Below are 12,407 nucleotides of genomic sequence, written 5' to 3'. Positions count from 1 at the left end.
AAATTCCAGAAAAATTATGTCATGGCTTTAGAACCTTCTGATATTCTAATTGACATAAATTGAGTCAATTGGAGGTGTACCTGTCACGCCCTGGCCTTAGTATTCTTTGTTTTCTTTATTAATTTAGTTAGGTCAGGGTGTGACATGGGGAATGTTTTTGTTTTGATTGGTTTTGGGTGTTTTTTATGGTATAGGGGTTGTTGTATAGTATATGGGTTTGTGTGGAGTACAGGTGTCTAGTGTTGTCTATGTATGTTTAGTTGTCTAGGAGAGTCTATGGTTGCCTGAATGAGTTCCCAATTAGAGACAGCTGATTTCGGTTGTCTCTGATTGGGAGCCTTATTTAGGGTAGCCATAGGCTCTCATTGGTTGTGGGTAATTGTCTATGTAGAACGTTTGTAGCCTGTATGTATGTGCACAACGTTTGTAGCTTCACGGTCGTTTTGTTGTTTTGTTAGTTTGTATAGAGTTTTGTGTCGTGTTCATCTTCGTGGTGTTAATAAAAGAAGATGGCTTTATTTTCCAACTGCTGCGTTTTGGTCCGTCAATCCGCCACACGATCGTGACAGTACCTGTGGATGTATTTCAAGGCCTACCTTCAAACTCAGTGCCTCTTTGCTTGACATCATGGGAAAATCCAAAGAAATTAGCCAAGACCTCAGAAAAAAATTGTAGACCCCCACAAGTCTGGTTCATCCTTGGGAGCAATTTCCAAACGCATGAAGGTACCAAGTTCATCTGTACAAACAATAGTACGGAAGTATAAACACCATGGGACCATGCAGTCGTCATACCGCTCAGGAAGGAGACGCGTTATGTCTCCTAGAGATGAACGTACTTTGGTGCGAAAAGTACAAATCAATCCCAGAACAACAGCAAAGGACCTTGTGAAGATGCTGGAGGAAACAGGTACAAAAGTATCTATATCCACAGTAAAACAAGTCCTATATCAACTTAACCTGAAAGGACGCTCAGCAAGGAAGAAGACACTGCTCCAAAACCGCTATAAAAAGCCAGACTACGGTTTGCAACTGCACATGGGGACTAAGATCGTAATTTTGGAGAAATGTGCTCTGGTTTGATGAAACGAAAATAGAACTGTTTGGCCATAATGACCATCGTTATGTTTGGAGGAAAAAGGAGGAGGCTTGCAGGCCGAAGAACACCATCCCAACCGTGAACATATGTATTGTGATTGTGTAGGCTATATTACATGGATGTAATAGGCTTTTTAAAAATGTAGATATGCCAAAGGTCTGAATCAGTGGCTTGAAGGCTATGCGTGGAAGCCAGAAGATGCTAAACCTGTTTATGTTAATTAACCGTCAATTACCGTGATCACGCTCTCCGCAGCCGATGTGAGTAAGACTTTCAAAACAGGTCAACATTCACAAGGCTGCAGGGCCAGACGGATTACCAGGACGTGTACCCCGAGCATGCGCTGACCAACTGGCCAGTTTCTTCACTGACATTTTCAACTTCTCCCTGTCTGAGTCTATAAAACCAACATGTTTCAAGCAGACCACCATAGTCCCTGTGCCCAAGAACACTAAGGTTACCTGCCTAAATGACTATCAGACACTCACGTCTGTAGCCATGAAATGCTTTGAAAGGCTGGTCATGGCTCACATCAACACCATTATCCCAGAAACACTAGACCCACTCCAATTTGCATACCACACCAACAGATCCACAGATGATGCTATCTCTATTGCACTCCATACGGCCCTTTCACACCTGAACAAAAGAAACACCTATGTGAGAATGCTATTCATTGACTAAAGCTCAGCGTTCAACACCATAGTGCCCTCAATGCTCATTACTAAGCTAAGGATCCTGGGACTGGATCCTGGACCCCCCCCCCCCAGGTGGTAAGGGTAGGCAACAACACATCCGCAACGCTGATCCTCAACACGGGGGCCCCTCAGGGGTGCGTGCTCAGCTCCCTCTTGTACTCCCTGTTCACTCATGACTGCACGGCCAGGCACGACTCAAACGGCATCATTAAGTTTGGTGGTAGGCCTGATCACCGACAACGATGAGACTGCCTATAGGGAGGAGGTCAGAGATCTGACCATGTGGTGCAATGACAACAACCTCTCCCTCAACGTGATCAAAACAAAGGAGATGATGGTGGACTACAGGAAAAGGAGGACCAAGCAGTCCGCCATTCTCATCGACGGGGCTGTAGTGGAGCAGGTTGAGAGCTTCAAGTTCCTTGGCGTCCACATCACCAACAAACTAACATTGTCTAAGCACACCAAGACAGTCGTGAAGAGCGCACGACAAAACCTATTCTCCCTCAGGAGACTGAAAAGCTATGGCATGGGTCTGATCCTCAAAAGGTTTTACAGCTGCACCATCGAGATCATCCTGACGGGTTGCATTACTGCCTGGTAAGAAAACTGTTCAGCCTCCGACCGCAAGGCACTACAGAGGGTAGTGCGTACAGCCCAGTACATCACCGGGGCCAAGCTTCCTGCCATCCAGGACCTCTATACCAGGCGGTGTCAGAGGAAGGCCTTAAAAATTGTCAAAGACTCCAGCCACCGTAGTCATAGACTGCACGGCAAGCGGTACCAGAGCGCCAAGTCTAGGTCCAATAGGCTCCTAAATAGCTTCTACCCCCAAGCCATAAGACTCCTGAACAGCTAATCAAATGGCTACCCAGACTATGCATTGCCCCCCCTCTCTGGAACGCTGCTGCTGCTCTCTGTTATTATCTATCCATATTCATTTTAATAACTCTACTTACATGTACATATTACCTCAATTACCTCGACACCGGTGCCCCCGCACATTGACATTGACTCTGTACCAGTACCCCCTGTATATATTGTTATTTACTGCTGCTCTTTAATTATTTGTTATTCTTATCGCTTACCTTTTTTTTAGGTATTTTCTTAGAACTGCATTGTTGGTTAAGGGCTTGTAAGTAAGCATTTCACTGTAAGGTCTACACCTGTTGTATTCGGCTAATGTGACAAATAAACATTTATTTTATTTGATTGACAATCACCAGCTGACAATTTCATGACCGCCACAGCCCTAATCTTGCCTCATCCATCTCTCCTTCGTTCACCTTTCCAGCTAGAAAAGCACAAGCTGTTTGGAGATCCATTATCACTCAAAGGGCATTACAGGGAATTCATTCTAGATTGCTGTGAGATGTGGGTACAAATCGATGGTGATTAAAACGTTGCTTTCTGCTGCCTTGTTCTTATTTTGGTCTTTTGCCTTGTTAGCGCAAGTCAGGTGACTAAATGTTACGTGACTGTTGGCTGAATCTTTCATCATGGCCCTCCTGGTGTAGGATAACACAGAAACAAGATGGCTTTTGGTGTCTGGCTTTGATTTAAGGGTTTATTTTTTGCCATGTCAGAGCAAGCCAGCCAGGTGATTAAGAGTTGTGTGAACGTAGCAGGGATGCCTCAGTGTCTCCCTCTCTGTGTAGACTATAACAAGGTGCAGAATTAGAACTGAAGCCCATATTCTATTGTGTATCTTTCAGACACAGTAAGACTGGAATTTGTGTGCATGTAACTGCCAAAATAAAGGAAAAAACTTGAGTAATTGAGGGATACAAAGTATGTTGGTGCTTCTACACAGGTGTGGTTCCTAAGTTAATGAAGCTTTTATAACATCCCATCATGCTTAGAGATCTCAGTGACTTTGAAAAATGGGTCTCAAAGGAGCATAGAGGGCTTAAAGGGTGTGTGTGTATGTGTTTGTCTCTGTCACCAGATCTCAACCCACTTGAACACTTATGGGAGATTCTGGAGCGGTGCCTGAGACAGCGTTTTCCACCACCAACAAAACAGCAAATTATGTAATTTCTCTTGGATGAATGGTGTCACATCCCTCCCATAGAGTTCCAGACACTTGTAGAATCTATGCCAAGGTGCATTGAAACTGTTCTGGAGGCTCGTGGTGGCCCAATGCTCTATTAAGACATTTTATGTTTCCTTTATTTTGGCAGTTACCTATATGTAAGTGCTTCTGCAGGCGTATTGTATATGGTAGGCATATTCAGCAAAGTAGTTCATGTGAAAGGCATGTTAATGAAAGGGTGACATTATTATACCCCAGCAGGCTCTGCATTGTGTCTAAAAGTTAAATATGCTCTGAGAGTAATCTGTTATCCTTTGTGCTGGGAATGCATTAATTCAACCTGCCCGACGATCAAAGTCTCACACACACACACACACACACACACACACACACATCTGCGTTTGATGGCATTTCATATGGAAGGTGGGGAAGATTTGATTTGATTTGAGGGAGAAGAATTAATAAGGCATTTGGTATTCATCGGCTTTTGATTAAGTGGGATGGTTTGAGCTATGTCTGAATCAGAGACGACAGCTTTACCTTCCTGCCAGTGAGGTACATTTTTTTACTCAGCAGACATATATTTGCATGATTCTTTTCTCTGATTGGCTCGAGCGGTTCACCTTTTTTCCCTCGCTCTTTATGGCATCTGAGAGGATGTGCATGTCCACTGACAAGTGACCCACATACACTACATTAACTCTAGTAGGGGACAGGATGTGACCACACACATCTTAATTACCAAGCCCAGATCACTATCCCCTCCCTCTCTAAAACCCACAATTTCTCTCCGTATACATATTTCAATGTTTTCTGTCTTTTCCACCCCTCTCTCTCTCTTTTTCTGTTTCTCTTTCCATACTGTAGACGTTGTTATACCATGGCCCTGCTTTCCCCTCCTCTCCCCCATCTATCTATTACCAACTAGGAGCAGCGTGTTTCTCAGTGGACACCCTCTTCCATCACTTTTACTATTTTCACCACTTAGTACTGATGGCCCCTTTGTATCGCTGTTTGTAAGAGCCTCTTAGTGACTCTGCGCCTTTGTCTACATCTGGTGTGGCCATTGAATGCTTACGCTACCTGAAAATTGATGTTGACTGGAGGCTGTGCAGAGAACTCTCTGAGTTGAAGGAACTCTGGTCTAACAGAATACTAACAGAACTCAAGTCTTACAGAATAGATGTGCAAGGTGCACAGGGTAGGATGTTGAGAAATTAGGTAGAGAGAGGGGATAGAAACATCTTGAGACACTGTTAAAATCATCTATTTTATTGTTTTATACTGCATTCTCTGTGTTTTTGGAGGGAGCAAAAAATAGACATGCCTTGTGACTTTTCTCAACCCTGTGTTTATGTCAGAGTTGATCAATCCAACGGGGATCTAACACCTCTTAATCACATTATTATAAGAAAACCACCGAACCAGAAAGGAATAGTAAAATAGGACTACAGCAGAGAAAGGTTAACCTCTGCCATCATTCACCCTGCCCAGCAAACTATTTAGCCATCTATTCCGCCCACCTTAAAGTGCATGGGAATTGACCACTTTTCTCTTGGAAGGGACAGCTCAAACTGAGTTTTATTTAGTTAGTGTGAGCCAGGAGACAAGAGAGGAAGAGGAAGAGATTGGATGGGTTAGCCATTTTACAAGCTTCCTCCTGGAATGCCTCTCTCTTTTTCACTTTTTCACTTTCTCTCTCTCTCTCTCTCTCTCTCTGTTTATCTCTCTCAGTTTCTCTCTCTCCATGTGGGGTGAAAGGGAAGAGAATGATCTAAGAGCTAGAAAAAAAACCTTACTTCCTCAGGGGAAGAGAGAAACATAACGGGCAGATATGGGACAGTGGATCCAAGTGGTTTTCCTCTTCTACCGTGTCAAGGTGTGCCTTTATACACTACCACTACTATGTGGTATTCTTTGTCTGTCGCGGTCCTTTATAATGTCAAAGTTGAATGTAGTGTTATCCCCCCCTCAGGCTCTTTCCAGTGGAAAATTCCCCCACTTCAGATATGAAAGACTAATGGAGCTGAATGTCTCTCAAATTCTCCTCAGGTCAGGAAATACAGTTAAAGTGATCTCCTTTTAGTGTTGCATGCTTGTAAAAGCTTTTCTACTCTACAGCTCAGCAATCTTTCTCTAGTCCGAAATGGCTGCCAGAAGTCTCACCCTTACCCTTACCCTGGCCCTGCTACTCTCTCTCTCTCTCTGCTCTACTTCCTTGTCCTTACTACTTAAGCTGATTAATTTAGGAGGGGAGCCAGGGGGGGGGCTGTAAGTCGCACACTACTGTCCAGGACAACTTCATCACTTACTCCCCCACGCCCTCCACTCTTTAATGCCACTCGTCTTGAAGGTGTCATTTTAATAAAATACCTATTAATGAGGATTGAAATTAAATGGACAAATGTGTGTGGCCGTGCGGCTGCGGGGAGATGTACGGCCCTCTGAAGCTGTCTTCCAGTTAGATAAATCAGTGTTAAAGATGCCTTTTAAACAGACACAGCCAGAGTAGAGTTTCCTCTGTCCTCCTTCTCCTCCTGGAGGAAGCCCTATTAGAGATTGCAGTACATTCTTAACTACACTGTAGAAATATCTGTGCCTAGTTGCATATCACTGTAACTTTTTGAATGATGTGATGACAATCTTTTTATATTGGTTTGCGTTGCTTTGTGCATGTGTGTGTAATTGCATGCTGGCTAACGGTTGTGGCCGCTCAGTCTGAGGGGAAATGAGGAGCGTCAGGTCCATTAACCAGTCGTTTCCTTGAGGAAATATCCCAGCTGAGCGAATGTGTATGTGTTTTCAGCGGTCAGGATCAAACGACCCAGTCCCACACCAGGTCACATACCTTCATGATCTTTCTCCATGGAAAAAAGGTGCTGTACAAAATCAAATAGCCAGCTAGATGGTCCATGTTATTATTATCTTAAAACAATTATATGTGTTAGGGTAGTAGATATAGAAAAATGACTCAGACTCTAGGGCGTTAAGTCATGCTACATGAATTTGTCCATTTCATGAATGCAAAGTTAATGTATAGTATTGTAGTGATTGCAGGGTGCACAGAGTTGAATATATATATACGATTCTGTACTTTTGGCAAACATATGTTAGTAACACTCAACACTGACATGTGAACGTGTCAGATGTATTTTCTTCTGCAGAAATGCCATTCAAATGAGCTGCGTGTTCCAACCCCCTGTAAGACAGCTTCAATTACGAGCTTCTGCCAGGTTCCTCTAGCACCTGTTTCTCTCTGACGCTCCAAATGGAAACACATCATCATGGCCACTAATTGTTGTGTTGTGTTTCTCAGCTCTTTTAATTGGTAGCAGTGTTGCTAGCGGCCGTCGCACTCTAATAAGAACCTCCTGGATGTGGCATAGTGTTGCACTCTGTTCTACCAGAGATGGCTCTTTACGTGAACCTATTTCCTCTTTCAGAGAACTGGCAAATTGTTTGTTTCTTAATGCCCCTAAACACAAAACAAACATGGGAGGCGCTACCCTGTAATTATGCTGTATGCTTCAGCACTTAAACCTATTAGCAATGGAAGGGAAGGGGCAGGGGGCGGTAGGCTTTGGTAGTGTGGTGTTAGTGGGCTCTCTGTGTCTGTGTGTCTACGTGCATGCATGCGTGGGTGTGGGTGTAATAAGAGGAGGAATTGGGATGGATTGGCACTCTTTCAGACTGTGTACTGCGTTGTTGGGGCTATTACATTGTCCCTGTGACTGCTGGTTTGTACTTGCCATTTTGATAATTGTTCATTGTTTTTATGTTTGGACTTAATTACAGACCACTTGGGTGGTAGGGCATCTCACACATTGTACTCCTGTCAAGCGCCTCTCTTTCTCCCTTTCTCTCTCTCTCTCTCTTTTCTCTCTCTCTCTTTTCTCTCTCTCTCTTTTCTCTCTCTGTCTCTGTCTCTGTCTCTCTCTGTCTCTCTCACTCATTCCCCTTTAATTGACTTAATATTTTTTGTGAAGAAAGCTTCATATGTATTTCATTTTAAGTGCCTGCAGAATGGTCTCCATGACTTCTGTCATAGAGGAGGTGAGAGAGGAGAGAAGAGCTACAGGGCTGGAGCAGAACAGAGAGTATACGTAAGTGCAAAGAGGGAAGAGTGAAAGCCCAAAATAAGTGAGGGGAGCAGAGGAGAGGGAAGAAGACCAGAAAATAAGAGCAGTACAGTAGATGGATAGTACATCTCAGGTAGAGCACCCAGCATTGCCACCATGTCTCTGGGGAGAACAAGGGAAGGCGGCCACAGCTGAAGTGAGGTTTCTAGAGAGATATGCGGCTGGACTGTACAGGCTACTCTCTAAGGAAGCTCTACCCAAGGAGACAAGCGCTTGTGGCAGAGTACTGTAAAGAGGAAAGGCTCCCTTCAAGTACTGGCTGAATGCTCTATCCACCTTCATTTCACCATATCGACACACCTTTGATGCGTTCCAACTGAAACTGTGTGTCATTTGTAGTGTAAAGTAGATTATAGTAGGGTGCTGGTACTGTAACCCAGCCTATGTAAGAGAAGGCTGCTCTGCTATCATCTGCCGACTGGACGTTGATCTAGATGACCAGAGGTCAAGCCCTCTTCCCTTTTTGTTGGTAAACAACCGCATCTGTCTCCTCTCGGATCCTCCTCAGACCAGAACAGACACCAGGTCCAACCGACCTGACTCCTGTGGTGTGGTACCGGGGTCAAGCTAGATAGAGCTCCTTCTGACAGGTACTAGCACCCAGTGCTAGAGAGACCTTATAACAAAGACATTTCAGGAGCATATAGACTTTGTTTTAATAGAGCTGCTGCTCTCAAGCTCAACTCTCTAGACTATGTTGTCCTAGCATCACTTCTCCTCTTCAGCATCGTTGTTTGAGCCACCTGTTTCCTCTGTGTTTTTCTCCTGAACGCCCCCCTGCTGTGCTTCTGTTCTGTGTTTGAGAGCTGTGCGTAGCAGCAAGGCACCGCGGAGGACGATCAAGTGACAGCGTCAACGTCTCATCGCTTTGTTTAATCATCTCACAGCAGGGCTCAATGCGCCTTAAAGCTGAAAGGCTCTGTCTCTACGTGTCTGTGATTTTGTGTGTGTTTGAACATCCAATGACATACTACAGGAAAATCATTTACTGCCTTTGACAATGTCTAGGTACAGGGTTGACACAGCAGGTGTAAGTGATGATGAGTTGTACTTTGAAAGTGGAAAAAAAGAAGAACACATTTGCTAAAGTGTAGGATGGCTGTTATTTTGGCCTCTCCATGTTGGAATGCTTTTGGTGGCAGTAATGACACAGGATTTGGGGTGTACAGTTTGTTTACACACACCCTGCCTCCTTGACAGGGACATGTTTGACACCCTCTCCTTGGAGAAAGTGAGGCTGGTATCTTGAGGCATGTCCTGAGCTGCTTGGTGAGGAGAGCATGGCTTTATGGATGTGAATGAGTGTGTGTACAGGGTCTGTCCCTCAACTTGCCTGAGTGGAATGGATGTGGCGGCTAGGGCTTAGGGGAGCGGAGGAGAATACCTCCCTTGCGCCTGCTGTGCCCTCCATCCATCCATATTCATTACTCTGGCTTCAGGTAGAGCTCTAAGGGCTGTCAGTCAGCACGCTCCCCAGTGTGTGAGATCCTCATCTGGGGGGAGATTGGAGCAGGGTGAGGTTGCATCCCCTGGACTTCCAGCCTAACTCAAATAGATGTCCAGTCAATGAGGTAGCACACGGTGGATTCTGCTGTTCATTTCCATACTGGATCCATGCATATACAGTACAATACATGTTCCATATTGTTTGCGTTTTGTCAATGCGTGTCACAAGCAAAGTTTTAGCGGAACACAACCGTTGCAACGTTCTCTTAGAAAGAGTGGGAAAATGTGGTGTGTCTAAATCTGACGTACCACTTTGTGATGGGATTTGGGTTTATTGATTGACATGACTGACATGCTCCTTCCTTCCTCTCTGTGCAGGGTGTGCCCAAGCCTATAGCAGTGGAGCCGTGTTGGGGGAGCAGGGCCGGCGTACTGACCGTCCTCTTGTGTCTGCCCAGACTGCCTTCAGGAATACCCCCACCTGGCCAGTCTGGTAAGCACCGTCTCATCTCCACTCACTGTCTATCTTCTAGACCAGGCCTTCTCCCTTTGGTTATTAAAAGGCACCCACATGCTTCAGATACCACTATTTTCCTCTCCCATTTGAGATATAAAACAAAAGAAAGAGCGAGAGCGAGAGAGAGAGAGAGAGAAAGATAAAAAGTTTAATTTAGAAAATCTCTCTCTCTGTCTCCCTACCTGCTTGGTTCAAGACCCCAAGAGTCTATCCAGACAGATGCTAACTGAAGCATGACATATTTGAGAGGTGGAGACTCTTCTCCTCCCCCAACCTCCCTTTCCCCCCTTCCTCCCTCACCTATCATCTCTCTCTGTTAGATCCCAACCCCACTTCCCCTTTATCGCAACTAGAACCCAATATCTGCCAGAGTGTCTATTTCTCTATTTCTGGCAGTTCAATTTGGAAATCCGTGTACCATCTGTGTTTGGATGGACACAGATATACCTGATCTATCAACTATTAGGGGCTTTGTTTTGAGAGAGACAGAAAAGGCCATGTTATACCTGGAGGAATTAGCAGGCTGTTGGATCGATTGTTCCCTCCAATAGTTTTTTCAGCAGAGGCCAGATGAGCTCATGTTTCTCCTAAGAGGATATGTGATATTTCAGAGGTGCTAAATATGCCGCTGTGCTGTAGGTAAATGAATAGGGAGATGACCATTTGAATGGCACCCAGTGTCACAGAGATGAGCTCGGGAATGCTTTAGAACTTTTAGCACTGTCAGCAGCCATCAAAATATCGCTTTCCCTCTGTCACTCATATACGCACCCACACGTTATCTCTCTCTCTCTCCCTCTCTCACTCCCTCCGCCTCTCTTTCTCCCTATTTCTCACGCTTTCTCACTTATTTTATTTCTCTCCTTTTCCTTTTCCCCTGAAGCCCAGGGCATTCTGAGAGCCTGCTGTCGGCTCCTCGTGTAGGTATAATACATGAGCTGAAATACGAGCAGGTGTAAAAGTGACGGCAGCAGGAAGCCTGTAAAAGACAGCAAAAATTAAGCACTTTGCAAGGCATCTGGTTCTCATACTGGGAAAAGCTGCTTGCATTACATTTAGAGGAGCCTTTAAAGCCACCAGGTACTGGGCAAATAGTAGGAGCTGATAAGTGCAGCCAGTAAGTACAGGCTACAGTATTGGCTACACATGCTGGGTAAATGCATACCGTGCAGTATGTCAGATCCTGCATGATTTCACAGTTCTTTTTGTGATAGTTGCGGGCAAAAGGCTTGATTTTGCTGCAGAAATTCTGACATTTTGGATGTCAGTTTGCAAAGATTTGTGTCCAATTTGTCAAGAAATGCTCCGATGGGTGAAGCGTTTGTTGACCTGTGTCTTGATTGAAAAATGTTATGAAGTAAAAATGTGTTGCTCGTTTGGTATTGTGGTGGTCGGACAGTTTTATTCGGTAATATTGTGGTGATTAAGTACTTTATATGCATATCATACATGGAACTATAGAAATAGAACTGTCACTCTGCAGTAAGTGCTGAAGCAGTGCTGTGAAACCGGGTAGAGAAAGAGAGAGATGTGGTCAGATGCCATAGGAGCATTAGAATCCCCGAGCTGACAAGGTCATTCTGTCATTCTGCCCCTGAGCAAGGCAGTTAACACACTATTTCCCCCGGGCGCCGAAGAAGTGGATGTTGATTATGGCAGCCCCCCGCACCTCTCTGATTCAGAGGGTTTGGGTTAAATGCGGAAGACACATTTCAGTTGAATGCATTCAGTTGTACAACTGACTAGGTATCCCCCTTTCCCTTTATGGAACACTGGGGGTGGTAACTGGAAATAGCTATTTGTCTTGACCCAACTGATGTGGGAAAACTGGTCAGGAAGAGATGCTAACACCAGTTAGTGTGTGAGTGCATGTGTGTGTGGGTGTTTGTGTAGGTGTGTGTTTGTGCATAAGTGCGCTTCATAAATCAAATCAAAGTGAATTGGTCACGTACACAGTTTAGCAGATGTTATAGTGGATGTAGCGAAATGCTTGTGTTTACTAGCTCCTAAGAATGCAGTAGAAATATCAAGCAAGTACACAAATATCAGTAAAAAAACAAGAATTTAAGGATTCTTATGTCAGAATGTCAGAATGAATCTAGTTAACAGCCCAAATAACACTGTATCAGTAATCCAAATGCAATCTATGGGTATATACACCAAAAAGATATACAAAGAATTATATGTACAGCAGTAGATACTGTATATTACAGTGAGCCATGTCAAGAATCCAGTATATATATACAGGTGTGTATAAACAGTGAAACAAAAATGCAATGTACTATATGAAAAATATATACTAGATATATATATATACTATAGGGAAAAAATGCGATGAGCTATATGAAGAATACGGTATATAAAAAAGATTACGGTATATACAGTAATTTAGTATATAATTAAGAATCCAGTACATTAATACGCAGTGTGTATAAACATTGTAACAACAATGCAATGTACAGTAGTAGATACAG

The 12,407-nt window shown here is 44.1% G+C and overlaps 1 protein-coding gene across 1 annotated transcript in view; it reads left to right on the top strand.

Moving 5' to 3' along the window:
• Positions 1 to 12,407, top strand: part of LOC129858385 (attractin-like protein 1) — a 345,360-nt gene that overhangs the window by 315,945 nt on the left and 17,008 nt on the right. The window contains exon 29 of the mRNA XM_055927569.1: positions 9,795 to 9,909. Within this exon, the coding sequence (XP_055783544.1) occupies positions 9,795 to 9,909 (115 nt within the window). The remainder of the gene's footprint in view (positions 1 to 9,794; positions 9,910 to 12,407) is intronic.

The sequence above is a fragment of the Salvelinus fontinalis genome, chromosome 1 (assembly GCF_029448725.1).
Source record: "Salvelinus fontinalis isolate EN_2023a chromosome 1, ASM2944872v1, whole genome shotgun sequence".
Lineage (NCBI taxonomy): Eukaryota > Metazoa > Chordata > Actinopteri > Salmoniformes > Salmonidae > Salvelinus > Salvelinus fontinalis.
This window is presented reverse-complemented; position numbering and strand designations above follow the sequence as displayed.